Source organism: Pseudorca crassidens, chromosome 5, assembly GCF_039906515.1.
Source record: "Pseudorca crassidens isolate mPseCra1 chromosome 5, mPseCra1.hap1, whole genome shotgun sequence".
NCBI classification, from domain to species: Eukaryota; Metazoa; Chordata; class Mammalia; order Artiodactyla; family Delphinidae; genus Pseudorca; species Pseudorca crassidens.
Genome location: NC_090300.1, coordinates 65,703,077 through 65,718,425, shown reverse-complemented (window position 1 = coordinate 65,718,425; position 15,349 = coordinate 65,703,077). Strand labels below are relative to the sequence as shown.

Genomic DNA, 15,349 nt, shown 5'->3' with positions numbered 1-15,349 from the left:
GTATTTGACACAGTGACCCTTTATGAAGACCCATGGGAGAAATTTCTCTCACATCTTATTAACAAATTGCCATGCTTTCCCTTAACAACTGGTTTGGGTATATCTTCGGACATAATGAATCATATAACTCACCAGATTTCCCTCTGTACTGCCTGCCAGAAGGTCAAAGTCTAGTCTGCAGCAAGTTTACATGCTTTATATTGTATGGGTTTTATGTACATCCTCTTCATCTTACTGTTGTAATCTCTATTTTTTTTCTTCAGCCTAATTTCCTTAGTTATTTTCTGTCTGCCTATAATGTATATATTTTTATAAGATGTATCTAATTTTTGAAATGGGGTGAAATATAAATACATTTTTAAATAGAAACTGATTACAATCATTCCTGTGGCAAATGTTAAACATCAACTTTTGCCAGCTGCCTTGACTAAACATATTTCCTGTACTCTATAGGTCTGAATTGTACAAATTGAATGGGTGTAAAGGAGAAAGCAATCACTGAGGGCTGGGGTGTTTCCATTTGAGTGGGTGCAGGAAGGATGTGGATAGAGTGAAAAACTCCTCACTGGTCCTCATGGACCCATCGCCCATCTGTCTTGGGGTGCAGTCAAGCTAAGCCTGTGCACGCAGCAGCGGAAGCATCATGCTTTTAGGAGAGAAGGCCTTGTGACTGGAGCTCTTATTCCTCACTGAGGATTTTATTCACTACATTTAACACATGTAAATTTTACAAAGCAAAAAGAGAAAAATAGCTCTGAAAATATGACACAGGCACCATAGAAATGACTAGAGTTTATTGCCCTTGAAGTTTTTGTTTGACTTTCAGATATAAAGTCATTCATTTTTTTAAAGGTATTCACAGTTTGTTCAATATAAATAAGTTATAAAATGCACATATGTCTAGTAATAATTATCAGAAATTGTAGGGCTTTATCTCAGCTAGATATAACTCAGGGAAATGTCTCTGTCCTGGTCCTGTTCAAATAATTTTTCCTTTTGGTGTTTGATTCAGAGAAATAAAGTCTTGATTATCTACTTTAAGTGATATAATTTTTGAAAAATACCAGACAAAATACCACATTTCTAGTTCATCACACTCCACTACTTTTAGAGAGAGCTCAGAGAAGGCCAGGTCACTTCATTTGGACTTTGAACCAGACATATGATTGTGGAAGGAGACATAGTGTGTGCCTTAGAGCCAAAAAGATGAAATAAAAGATTTGTCATTTGGAATTGTCTTTGCACTGTTCACTCACTCTGAAAAATGCAGAGTTGAATGTCATTACCATTTCCATTACAGTGTTATGAAGATTAGGTCATACTAAGCTTTCTCCTTTCAGAACAAATCTCATGTTTTCAGGTTCTCATATACCTGAAGGAGAGGTTAGGATACAGATGGAATACATGGGTTACCACAGATCCATAATGCAGCAAAGATTCTGGCTGTCCCGAGCATAATTAAAATATTAATTTCTTGGCCTTTTTAAGTAGTGTCTTGTATCAAAAACAAAGAAGAAGAAATGGAATTCTGCTAGCTAAAATTAATTGCAAGACAAAAATATTGGAGGACCAATATCTTCAGTTCAAAGTATTGCTAACATGCGTTGTGTTTATTACCTTATACAGCTGCACTATTTCCTTATATAACTGAATGATGCCATGCTCAGTGAAGCTCACAAAATTGTAGTTTTGATTAGTGACAGATTAGCCTGACTGGCACTTATAAGACTGTAAGCTTCAAATAAGCATGGTTTGTAATTTGAAAACAGACCCCTAAGAGTTCTTTCCTGTCAGGTAATTTAACAGCTTCTTTTTGTGTGTGTCTGTGTTTCCCAAAGGATGATATCAGAAAACTGGGCAAGCTGTTGATGCATGGCTCTTTCAACGTCTGGACAGTTCACAAGGAGCGTTATAAGATGAAGGATTTAATTCGATTTAAGCCCAGCCAGAGGCAAATCTATCTATTTGAACAGGGGATAGTGTTCTGTAAGATCCGAATGGAGCCCAGTGACCAGGGCCTGTCTCCTCACTACAGCTTTAAGAAGTCTATGAAGGTAAAGGGGTCCTATTGCACTTGGGAGTCAGCACAACCCTATGGAGAGAAATGCTGTTATCCGTATTTTACAGATAAGGAAACTGAGGTGAGGTTAACTTGCCAAATGCCACACAACAGAGCGAGAATCCACACACAGGCCTGATTCCAGAGTCAGAGCTTGTAATCAGCCACTAGATAGGGCCAGCGCTGGCACAGAGGTGCCTTTGTGCTGGGTGGAGAAAAAGGACCCAATGGCAGCCTGTCTGGACAAACTAATTGAAAAGTACCCTCTTTCCTCCAGGCAGAGGATTGAACGCCTTGGAGATTAGAGCATGGGCTGGATTTCATCTTCTCAACCATGCATCTTTGCCTGCAAGTGTAGGCAACATCCTGACCCTGGGGGTGTAGGAACCCATGTCCACACCAAACATTGCCTCTCACCCATATTAGAAATATTTCATAGCTAGCGATCACACGCACACACACACGTGCTCTTGTGATTAAAACTGGTAGTTTATTCATAGTACTTTTTGTTATTTTTGTTTCTTAATGGATACAAATTCAGTTGCTACTATGTAGAGATTTGTGAAATACTCAGGTATTAAAGGAGAGATAATCTTTTTGCTTAAAGTTGAAGGCTACAGCTCTGCATATGGAAACATATAGTCTGTCTTGTCCTCTGAAACAGACAAGACAAATGACACTGTACCAGATTATGTTTTATGCTCCTTGGGGCTCTTAACAGAGGACAGCAAAACACTTGGAAGGAAGATGGAAGAAGAGAGCAATCAAGGGTAGCAAAGATTAGAGTGGCTGACAGGGATAATTTTTTTAAATCAGAAAAGATGGTATAGAAAATTTTCTTCTTTCTTTACAATAGTTAATGACACTTTCAATTCGCCAACTTGGAAGGGGGAGCAACAGAAAGTTTGAAATTGCCAACCAAAATGGACTTGAGAAATACATCCTACAGGTAAAATTCATGCCTTCCCCATAGGTGTCCTTTCCCCTTTCCCTATTGTGTTCCCATCACTCAACCAGTGTTTTCTGTCACATTCTAAAGGTCACCCAGAGAATAAAAGTCCTGTCCAATTAATGCACCAGGTGATCTGATACTCATGGTATTTTCTTATTTGTAATTGCAGGCAGCTTCAAAAGAAACCAGAGATTGTTGGTTTTCAGAAATAAGTAAATTATTGCTGGAACAACAAAACAATATTAAAGGTAAGGTTACCCTTGCTGGCTTTAGTCTGGAGAGTTATACTGATTCCAACTTTGTAATGGGTATGGAGATTGGGGATACTGTTAAAGAAAATGCTTTGCCTAGAAAATAACTGTGGGCACATTTTCATAGTACCTGGAAGCACCTGTGGATGCTTTAGATTGTGTGTGGGTTTTTGTGGTTGTGTGCATGTCCCTTTTACACATACTCCCACATACCCAATGGCCAGGATCCAATTTTCTCAATCAAAAGTCAACAATCTACAGCCCAGAGGAGGGTCCTCGCAAGAAGTCAACCATGCTGGCACCCTCCTCTCAGACTTCCAACCTCCAGAACTGTGAAAAATAAACTTCAGTCATTTTTAAGCCACCCAGTCTATGGTATTTTGTTATAGCAGCCTGAACCAAGACAGGCTTGATGAAAATCAGTTGGCCATAGATATAGAATTCTCTGCTGACAGTCTTTTCCTTTTAGCACTTTTGTCATCCCACTGTTTTGTGGCCTCCATAGTTTATGATAAGAATTAAGCTATTTATCTTATTAAAGATTCTTTGCATGTGACAAATTGCTTTTCTCTTGCTGCTTTCCAGATTCTCTTGTCTTTTTTTTTTTTTTAATTAAAGGGTAATTGACCTACAAAACTATGTTTGTTCCAGGTGCTCAACACCTGGAATTCAGTATTTCTATACACAAAGTATTGCTATAATTTATGTCAAAAAGTATACTGCCTGGGACTTCCCTGGTGGTCCAGTCCACTCTGCACTTCCACTGCAGTGGGCACGGGTTCAATCCCTGGTCGGGAAACTGAGATCCCACATGCCACACGGCACAGGGGAAAAAAAAAAGTATACTGCCTATGTTTTCTTTCAGGAGTTTTATGGCTTCGGGTCGTACATTTAAGTCTTTAATTCATTTTGAGTTTATTTTTGTATATGGTATGAGAAAGTAGTCCAATTTGATGCCTTCGTATGTAGCTGTCCAGTTTTCCCAACACCATTTATTGGAGACGCTGTTTTTTCCACATTGTATATTCTTTCTCGCCTCCTTTGTCATAGATTAACTGCCCACATGAGTGTGGGTTTATTTCTGGGCTCTCTATTCTATTCCATTGATCTATGTGTCTGTTTTTGTGCCACTACCATATTGTTTTGATTACCGTATCTTTATAGTATAGTTTGAAATCATGTCTCATGATACTCCCAGCTTTGTTCTTCTTTCTCAAGATTGTTTTGGCTATTCAGGATCTTTCGTTTCCCTACAAATTTGGAATTATTTCTTCTACTTCTGTGAAAAATGCCATTGGTATTTTGATAGGAATTGCATTGAATCTGTAGATTGTCTTGGGGAGCATGGTCATTTTAACAATATTGATTCTTCCAATCCATGAGCATGGTATAATTTTCCATTTGTTTGTGTTGTCCTCAATTTCTTTCATCAATGTCTTATAGTCTTCTCTCCTTGGTTAGATTTATTCCTAGATATTTTATACTTTATGATGCAATTGTAAATTAGATTTTTTTCTTGGTTTCTCTTTCTGATAGGTCATTGTTAGTGTATAGAAATGCAACAGATTTGTGTATATTACTTTCATATCCTGCAACTTTATGTAACTAGTTGCTTTCCCCTTGCTGCTTTTAAGATTCTCTCTTTATTGTTACTTTTTACCAACTTAATTACAACATGACTTAGTGTGGATCTCTTTGGGTTTATCTTGTTTGGGACTCTCTGTGATTCCTGGACCTGATGTCTGTTTCCTTCCCCAGGCTAGGGAAGTTTTCAGCTATTATATCTTCAAATAAGTTATCTGCCTCTTTCTCCCTCTCTTCTCTTTCTGGAACCCCTATAGTGCAAATGTTAACATGCTTGATGCTGTCCCAGAGGTCTCTTAAAGTATCCTCATTTTTTACAATTCCTTTTCTTTTTTCTGGTCAGCTTGGGTGATTTCCAGTATTCTGTCTTCCAGTTTGCTGATCTGCTCCTCTGTATCTTCTAATCTACTGTTGATTCCTTCTAGTGTATATTTTGTTTTAATTATTGTATTCTTCAGCTCTGTTTGGTTCTTTATATTTTCTAACTCTATAAAAATTTCTCTCTGTGTTCATCTATTTTTCTTTTGGGCTCATTGAGCATTTTATGATCATTACCTTGAGCTCTTTATTGGGTAGATAAGTAATAAGTATTCCTTAATATTTCTTCTGGGGTTTTATCTTGTTCCTTCATTTGGAACATATTCCTCTGTCACCTCATTTTGCCTAATTCTCTGTTTTTATTTTTATATATTCTAGGTAAGTCAGTTACGTTTCCCAATGTCAGAGAAGTGGCCTTATGTAGGAGATGTTCTTTGGGGCCCAACAGCCCGCTTCTCTTTGGTCACCAATGTGCTCTAGGGCTGCCTTCTATGTGGGCTGTGTGGACCCTTCTGTTGTGATGAGGCTGACTACTGTAAGCACACTTGTAAGCAGGGCTGGCCCCCACCCCAGTTGGCTGCAAGGCTCTGCCTCTTGGAGGAGGCTGCCTACCTGCTGGTAAGCAATGCTTGGTCCTGGCATAACTGGCTACGCAGCTCAGGGGTTCCCAGGACTAGTGCCAGCCCACTGGTGAGTGCGTCTGGGTCCCGGGCCTTCTGGTGGGTGGGGCTAGATCTCTGAATGGCTGGAGGCTCATGGGGTCCTAGGGCATCAGGCCTGCTGCTGGGTAGGGCTGTGTCCCAGTACTAATCATCTAGAGGGAGGATTCCAAAGTGGCACTTGCCAGCACCAGTGTCACCATGGTAGAATGAGCTCCTAAAGATGGCTGCTGCCAGCATCTATATTCCCAGGGGGAGTCCCAGTTGCCTCCTATCTCTCTGGGAAGCTCTCCAAGATTATCAAGTGGGTCTGACCCAGGCTCCTTTCAAACTATTTCTTCTGCCCTGGGTCTTGGAGCATGTGAGATTTTGTGCATGCTCTTTAAAAGTAGAGCCTCTGTTTCCTAGAGCCCTCTAACTCTCCCGAAAGTAATCCGCACTGGCCTTCAAAGCCAGACACTCTGGGGGCTCATCTTCCCGGTGCAGGACCACTGAGCTGGGGTGCTCAACATGGGACTTGTACCTCTTGCTCCTTAAGGAAAACTTATGCAATTGTGATTATACTCCCGTTTGTGGGTTGCCTATACTGCTTTTGACTATACTGCTTCTCTGCCCCTCCTACCCATCTCATTGTGATTCCTTCTTTATATCTTTCGTGGTGGAAAATCTTTTCTGCTAGTCTTCAGGTGGTTCTCATCAATAGTTGCTCTGTAAATAGTTTTAATTTTGGTGTGGCCATGAAAGGAGGTGAGCTTACAGTCTTCCTACTCTGCCATCTGGGCTGTCTCTCCTTTCTTTGTCTTTTGACAATTTTGACAGTATAGGTTTGGATCTCTGAGTTTTTATTTCTTGGAGTTTGTAGATCATCTTGGATGTATAGATTAGCATTTTTCATCAAAGTCTGGAAGTCTTTGCCCATTCTTTCTTTAAGTATTCTTTCAGTTCCTTTTTTCTTTCCTCTGGCATTTCCATTATGCTTGATATACTTGGTATGTTGATATGCTTGTTGGTGTCCTGTAGGTCTTTAAGTCTCTGTTCATTTTTTTTTTCATTCTTTTTCTTTCTCTTCCTCAAATTGGATAGTTTCAATTGACCCATATCTGAGTTCTCTGATTCTTTCTTCTGCCTGCTCAAATCTGCTATTGAGCCACTCTAGTGAATTTTTCATTTCAGTTATTATACTTTTCAACCCCAAACATCTATTTGGCCCTTTTTAAATATAATTTCTCTCTATTTATATTCTCTATTTGATGAGATTTTGTTTTCATACTTTTCTTTAGTTCTTTATGTATGGTTTCCTTTCATTCTAAACTTTTTTTTAAAGCTGGTTTAAAGCCTTGGTCTAAGAAGTGCAATATCTTGGCTTCCTCGGGGACAGTTTCTATTGACTGCTTTTTTTTCTGTGTATGGGCTATACTTTCTTGTTTCTCTGCACATGTCATAATTTTTCTTTGAAAACTGGACATTTAAAATAACATAATGTGGCAACCCTGGAAATCAGATTCTCCTCCATCTCCAGTGTTTGCTATTGTTGCTATTTGTTGTCTTTGTTTGTTTACTTACTGACTTTTCTGAAACAATTCTATAAAATCTGTATTCGTGGTCATGTGTAGCCACTGAAGTCTCTGCTTGGTTCATGACTGGACAGAGATTTCCTTAAACACCTGAAACCAACAAGCATTCCAGTCTTTGCCAAGGGGTTCTGTGGATTTTTGTTTTTTATAAGTTTATTTATTTATTTATATTTTATTTTTTGGCTGCATTGGGTCTCCATTGTTGCACACGGGCTTTCTCTAGTTGCGGCGAGTGGGGGCTACTCTTCGTTGCAGTGTGCAGGCTTCTCATTGTGGTGGCTTCTCTTGTTGCGGAGCACGGGCTCTCGGTGTGTGGGCTTCAGTAGTTGTGGCACACGGGCTCAGTAGTTGTGGCTCGTGGGCTCTAGAGCTCAGGTTCAGTAGTTGTGGCACACAGGCTTAGTTGCTCTGCAGCATGTGGGATCTTCCCAGACCAGGGCTCAAACCCGTGTCCCCTGCATTGGCAGACAGATTCTTAATCACTGCACCACCAGGGAAGTCCCTCTACATGGATTTTGAAGCACACCTTCAATATTCAGCCAGACAGGTGACAATTCCACGTTAGCCTTCAATTCCTGTTTGTGCAGAGCCTCAAGATCAGCCAAGGTGAGAGCATAAGCCCTGCTAAGATTTTTCCTGAGCATGCACACAACCCTGGTCATGTGCACAATGGACTTCTAGATTCTCAGGACTATTTGGAGTTTTTCAAAACCACTATGGATATCTTATTCTAACCACTATGGATATCTTATTCTTAAGTTTTTCCTTTTAAACTTTTTGATTAGCCTATTTTTGCCCCAGCTGATATCCAGTGCCTCAAGCAGCCAAGAAGTTAAACAATCACCCTGGACATTTTCTACAAATGCCCCTGGGGAAAAGGCTCTTCACACTGAGCAAGCTCTTAGTTGGGTTAATAAAGACAGCCTTGCATGTAGGATATTCCAGGGAATCCCCAGACAACTCAAATAATGACAGTCTACTGGGAATGAGACTTTGAAGGAGCTCCAACCCTGTTCTGTCCCTTCCTACAGGTGCCAGCTTGCTAATTTTCACCATGATTGCAGGCTGTTGGCTTCCAAGGCCACCACCAAGAAGGGGTGAGATGGCACTAGGGCAACTAAGACACCACAGAGCTCACTGGTCATACTGAGATTCATCCATTCTTCTTGAATTAATGCTCTCCTGATTGCCTTTGTTTAATTTCCAGCATTCTGAAAATATTGTGTCTGACTATTTTTATCAGTTTTTTCCATGCTTTCATTGAGGAGAGAATTTTTGGAGGGCTTTTTTTTCCCCTGCACCATTTTCACAGATGTCACTCAGTGTATTCCCTTTAATCATTAAAAATCATCTCTGAGTAGGCTTTACCCTTTCACATTTGTCTTCTCAAGTGATATTAGATAGGAAAATCCACAAAAAGCTTCATCAATTGAGTTCTAATATTTCCTTCGGGTAATGTTGCTAGGGTTAAGAGATGCTAGTCTCATGTGGAAAACCTATCTCCTATCATTTATACTGGCAACGATTTTTGTTGTTTACTAAGAAAAATTATGTAAGTGTGAAAAGATAACTTTGTCTTCAGAGACTTAGCAGGAATGAAATCATTTCACGCTCTTTCTGTGTCTTCTCTGATCATGAACTAGTCAGGAGGATGTGAGGGTGGGTGTGCGTCGAAAGATGACGAAAAAGATAAGAAATGTGATTGGAAAAACCACCACATTGGTTTTCAGTTACAATCAAGTGGCCTAATTTCTCGATTTACACTGTAGGCCTCTGCCAGGAAATGGTAACAAGATCATGTAGTTAATTTTAATTTATATAAAGGTAAGATTGGAAAAAAACTATGATTTAATTTTGTTTTTGAACTATTAATAGTATGCTAAATATGTGTTATGGTAATGGAATATGCGTGCTCTGGGGGCATAGTACAGAAACATGTCACAACCCTAGTAGAAAAAGTTACTTATTTTCCCCAGAAACAAACATTCTAATAACAATATTGTTCTAGAAATCCTTACTCCCTAGACCAGTGTTTCACAAAGGGTGGTTTAGGGACAGCCTGCAGTGGAATTACTTGAAGAACTTGGGTCAAATGCATATTTCTGGGTCCTAGCCTAGAACTGTAGAATTAGGATAGCTAGGGCTTATACCTGAGAATATGCATTGTAGCTTATTAAAGTTTCTGGGCAGAGGCCTTAAACTACATTTTTTTTTTCTTTTTTTTGCGGTACGCGGGCCTCTCACTGCTGTGGCCTCTCCCGTTGTGGAGCACAGGCTCCGGATGCGCAGGCTCAGCAGCCATGGCTCACGGGCCCAGCCGCTCATGGCATGTGGGATCTTCCCGGACCGGGGCACAAACCCGTGTCCTCTGCATCGGCAGGCAGACTCTCAACCACTGCGCCACCAGGGAAGCCCAAACTACAATTTTTAAAACAGTTTTATTGAAAAAAAATACAGCTTTATTGAGATATAATTGACATAATAAATTGCACATATTTAATTTATACAATTTGATAAATTTTGACATATGTACATACCTGTGAAAGCATCACACAATCAAGATAATGAACCCTTCTTTCACCCCCAAAATTTTCCTCATGTCTCTTTTTATTACCTTTCTCTTGCCCCTCTCTTACCCCCCTACAGCTCTCCAGGTGATTACTGATCTCATTTCTATCGCTATAGATTACTTTGATTTTTCTAAAATTCCATAAAGAAAATATATAGCATGTACTTTTTTTGGCCTAGTTTCTCTCACCTAGCTTTTTTTTTTTTTTTTTTAATTTATTTTTGGCTGCGTTGGGTCTTTGTGGCTGCACGCAGGCTTTCTCTAGTTGCAGTGAACACCCTTTGTTGTGGTGCACGGGCTTCTCATTGCAGTAGCTTCTCTTGTTGTGGAGCACGGGCTCTAGGTGCACGGACTTCAGTAGTTGTGGCACGTGGGCTCTAGAGCTCAGGCTCAGTAGTTGTGGTGCACAGGCTTAGTTGCTCCGCGGCATGTGGAAGATTCCCAGACCAGATCTCGAACCCATGTCCCCTCTGCATCGGCAGGTGCATTCTTAACCACTGCGCCACCAGGGAAGTCCCAGCATAATTATTTTGAGATGCATTTATGTTGCTTTGTGTAGCAATAGTACATTCCTTTTAATTGCTGTGTAGCATTCCATTGTTTGGCTATACCCCAGTTTACGTATCCATTTACCTGTTAATGAACATTTGTTTTCTTTCCACTTCTGAGGGGCTATTCTGGATAATGCTGTTATGAACATTTGAGTACAAATCTTCTCATGGACTTAGGTTTTCATTTCTCTTGAGTAAATACTTAAGAGTGTAATGGTTAGGCCAGATGGCAGGTGCATGTTTAATTTTTTAAGAAATGGCTACGCTATTTTCCAGTGTGGTTATACCATCTTATACTCCCACAGCAGTGTATGAAAGTTCCACTTGCTCCACACCCTCATCAACACTTGGTATTGTCAGTTTTTTTTAATTTTAAGCCTTCTAATAGGTATGTAGTGGCATGTTACTGAGGTTTTAATTTGTTTTGATTAATGGTTGAGCGTCTTTTTATGTGCTTCTGTATCACACGTGTATCTCCTTGTTTTCTTATTATTTAGTTTTGAGAGTTTTTTTTAATATATTCTAAGTACAAGTCCTTTATTGGATATATACTTTGCAAATATTGTCTTTCAGTATGTAGCTTAGCTTTTCATTCTCTTAAGAGTACCTTTTTAAGGGCAGAAGATTTTAAGTTTTATGAAATACAATTTTTAAAAAATTATGGATCATACTGTTGGTGTTGTGCCTGAGAAATATTTGGCTAAAGGTCACAAAGATTTTCTCCTATGTTTTCTCCTAGATGGTTTATAGTTTAAGTTTTACATTTAGGTCTCTGATCTATTCTGAGGGGGTTTTATGGTGTATGGTATAAAGTGTCAATCAGAGTTCAATTTTGTGCACATTAATTGTTGTTCTACTACCATTGTTGAAAAGACTCTTCTTCCACCAATTGACTCTTTATATAAGTGCATCTATTGCTGGCTGCTGTATTCTGTTTAATTGATCTATTTATCTGTCTTGACATCAGTACCTTACTATCTTGATTACTGTAGCTTTATAATGTCTTAAAATCAGATCATTTGAGTCCTTTGACATTGTTTTTCCTTTTTAAAGTTGTTTTGGCTCTTCTATATCCTTTACATTTCTGTATATACGTTTAGAATCAGCTTGTCGATTTCTATAAGAAAGCTTGCTGGGATCTTGATTGGGATTGTGTAACATCTACAGATCAGTTTGGTGAAGTGACATCTTAACAATATTGAGCTTAATCTACAATCTAGATTTTTAACTAGATCACCCTGCCCTTCCCTGCCCCACAGAAAAACACGTTTGTTGTGAGGTCATGGCATTTATTCAGTTAATAATTCAGAAACACATTTCTTAAGTCTTCCTCAAGTCCCAGCACTGTGTGCTCTAGGTTGTGACAGGAATGTAAAATATAAATAAGAAGCAGAACCAGAACGCTAGCAAGTAGTTTAGATTAAAAAAAAAAAGCTGAACTGAAAGATCGGCCCAGAGGTGTGGTCCCAGCCCCTTCCTTTCACAGGCAGGCCAACTGAGGGTCAATTTCACACAGCTTTCCTGCAGCAGGACCAGGTCTCCTGAGCCTGGCTCACCAAGCAGGGTCTGATGAAATGTCACTGCGAGTGATGCCCACAGCAAGGGCTCTAGGAATTCAGAGGGGCCTCCGCGCCCTGTGGGTGAGTGAGCAGGAGTGGGGCCTTGGGCTGGTCCCCGAGAGGTGAGACTCCAGGGCCGAACACAGACGCAGGGGCATCAGGCAACAGGGGAGGGAGGTTTCAGAGGCTGCCAGATCAGGAACATCAGGACCTCACCCCTGCCCGGCTCTGACACCTACACATCGTCACCCCAGTTCATTCCTACACTGCCCGACCCCACCTTCAACCACCGGGACTGCTGGGCACGATAACTCCGTGCCCTCTGGGCAAGGCCTCCGGGCCCCCAGCGATGAGGGCCTCTAAGGCGACAAGACGGACCCTGGGAGCCGCTGAGGGTGTGGAGACAGGGCCTCTGGAGACAGCCAGGCAGAAGGGGCCTGTGCCCAGAGGGAGTTACAGAGTCAGAGAGGCTCTGGGCTGGGAAGAGAAGAGCGTAACCCGACGCGTGGGATGCTGCGGCGCAAGTCAAGGAGGGCGGCTGGCCCTGTGGTTTGGGACAACCTCCTCCAGTGTGGCCTGACCCTGTGTGACAGGGAGGCCTAGGGACACTGGGAGATCAGGCTCACTGGGCAGGGGCTCTGGCGGCAGGCGGCTTCGCAGGGGCAGCACGGTGCGTGGTACAAGGCAAAGTCCCTTTGTGGTACAAGGCATCGTGCTCCCGGCCGCAGGCCCATCCTAGCAACTGGGCAACTCGTGCCATCACATGGGTAATAAAGGTGGACCCACGGGGCTTCCCTGGTGGCGCAGTGATTGAGAGTCCGCCTGCCGATGCAGCGGACACGGGTTCGTGCCCCGGTCTGGGAAGATCCCACATGCCGCGGAGCGGCTGGGTCCGTGAGCCATGGCCGCTGAGCCTGCGCGTCCAGAGCCTGTGCTCCGCAATGGGAGAGGCCACAACAGTGAGAGGCCCGCGTACCGCAAAAAAAAAAAACCAACAAAAACGGTGGACCCATGAATCTTTGAAATCACAGAGCTGCCACCAAGAGAGCATGTTCAGTGATGACTTGGAGCCTGGCTTGAGAGGTTCATGGGTAGAGTGGAAGGAAATGAGGTTGAGAGAGAAGGAGGTAAGCCTGGAGTATCAGTTTGGGTTTAATGCAGGTGCAGGCGGTGAGGGACACTGGAGGTTGAGACCTGGTGCTGTTCTCACAGCTGGGACAACACCCGAACAAAGAAGGTGATTCTCATCCTGTCCCAGAAATGCATGATGTTTCCCTTACCAAGCCGTGTAACTTGGGCTCCGGTGGAAAAAGTGAGCATTTAATGGGCCCATTGTTTATTTCTTAATTCAGTGCTAATGGAGCTAACTGTGGAAACGTGGATGGACTGAGAATCAAGGCACATGGGACACAGCAGGATAGGCAGAGAAGTGGGAGGGGTTGCCAAGGCCAAGTGAGCCAGGACTGCTGAGAGGTTTACCAAATGACTAAGAAAATAAGACCAAGATCTACACACTCATCAATTTTTATAGTATTCTGTGCGTGTACATGTGTATAAAATCAATATGTAAAATCTATTCAAATTGGCTTACATTTGAGAGTGCTGCGGCTTTTTGTTTCTGTTTTTTTCATTTCAGGCCAAGGGAATATACAGTTTGAAGCAAGCACTAGGTGTGTACTGATTTTTTTTTTTTAACAAGTGTCAGATGTTGCAGATAGTTCCTGTTGATTCTACATCATTGCTTTCATTGATTTTCTTCAACACTTAGCTTATTACAAGGGATTTCCAATTAAATTTTAATTTAATTTTTCTAATTAAAATATATTAGCTCCCTGACCCCACTGCCAGCCTAGGGTATCTTTCCTAATGCTGGCTTGCTGAGTTGCAGTTGAGTCATACCTGCCATTTTGAAACTTCCCGTAAATGCCTTTGCTTCTGGCTGTTTTCTGGAACTTTCCTCTGAGGACCTCCAATTCTACTCCTATTTTCACCCTGCCTCCCACTTTGCATGTTAACTGGTTCAGCTTCCCTCATTGCATCGGGAACTCTCCTGATCCTTGTTCGTCCTCTCTTCACTCCTCCCTGTCTGGAGGAATATACACTCACACTTCTTTCAGGTTCAGTTCTCACTGGTGCTTCTTACCCCATCTATTCCTGCCCACTTAGAAACTCTCCATCTCTGATTCCTCTCCCCGTCCAAGGCACTCAGGACGTACCCAGTAAATGCTTGTTGAATAAACCCGTAGCCTGTGATCCAGTTCAGGTACAGCCTGCTTAGTTTTTTAGGCTCATTTGGCCTGTTCCTAATAGAGGCAGCCCAGGCCCTAAAACAAAGAGATGATAGTGATGGCAAGGGGTGAGGGCTCTGGTGGACAGCTGAATCTCCCTCCTCTCTGTACCCACTCCCTTAAGGAGTACCCTATCACAGCATTTAATGTGCTGTATTATAATTTTATGATGTGTTTAAGTTTTCCTCCCCATTAGACCGTGAATTTCCTCTAGGGCATAGAGGTTGTCTTATTAGTTTTAGCTTCCCACGGGCCTCATATTATACAAGGGCCTGGCACTCATGTAAGTGGTCAGTAAATATTTAGTGAATAAACAAATTAAAAAACTGGTTGAATAATCACATCAGGCTAGCAGACCACTCTGCAAGCAGAGCTAGGAGGTGATGAGGTTTAGCTCAGGGCACATCTTATTCATCTCAGACCTCCAGTGCCTAGCAAGTGCTTATTTGTTGAGCACTTGAAACAGCTTTTGAGACAATGAAAGGGGATTCCATCTCCTCACCTCAGATTTGCAGCCAGTTAGGTATTAACTATATGATCCAGCAGGTGGTATCCCTTGAACATTCCTTTGCTGAATGTCACCAGAGAGCTGGGGCAATTCCATACCACAGGTAGAGAAGGAGGAGGAAGCAGGTCCATAAGGCTTTAGCTGGGGATAATCTGGTGTGAGCCAGCTCCACTTCAACTAGTACAGAACTAGTGTAGTGAGGTCATGTATATTTCTCTAAAGCAAAGGCAGTGAAGTGGAATTTGCACCCTGGATTGAAAATATGGAAAGAGCCAGCAGTAGCAAGGAAGTCTCAGTCCCTAGCACATGTCAGATTAAAGGTAGGATCCGATGGGAGAGTGGGGCATGAAAGCAATGGGGTGATGGCAAGGGGTGAGGGCTCTGGTGGACAGCTGAGTCTCCCTCGTCTCTGTACCCACTCCCTTAAGGAGTATCCTATCACAGCATTTAATGTGCTGTATTATAATTTTATGATAC

The 15,349-nt window shown here is 41.9% G+C and overlaps 1 protein-coding gene across 7 annotated transcripts in view; it reads left to right on the top strand.

The window, feature by feature from the left end:
- MCF2L2 (MCF.2 cell line derived transforming sequence-like 2) overlaps positions 1-15,349 on the top strand; it is a 237,329-nt gene that overhangs the window by 195,147 nt on the left and 26,833 nt on the right. For 6 of the 7 annotated variants that reach the window (XR_010943598.1, XR_010943599.1, XM_067738173.1 and 3 more), the window contains 3 exons: positions 1,839-2,054; positions 2,916-3,008; positions 3,181-3,259. Coding sequence is in view for 5 of the 7 variants with exons in the window: in XM_067738173.1 (XP_067594274.1) it covers positions 1,839-2,054; positions 2,916-3,008; positions 3,181-3,259 (388 nt within the window). In the remaining 2 variants the exon portion in view is untranslated. Of the gene's footprint in view, positions 1-1,838; positions 2,055-2,915; positions 3,009-3,180; positions 3,260-13,712; positions 13,747-15,094; positions 15,193-15,349 lie in introns of all 7 variants that reach the window. The other variant, XM_067738178.1, reaches the window with a different exon arrangement.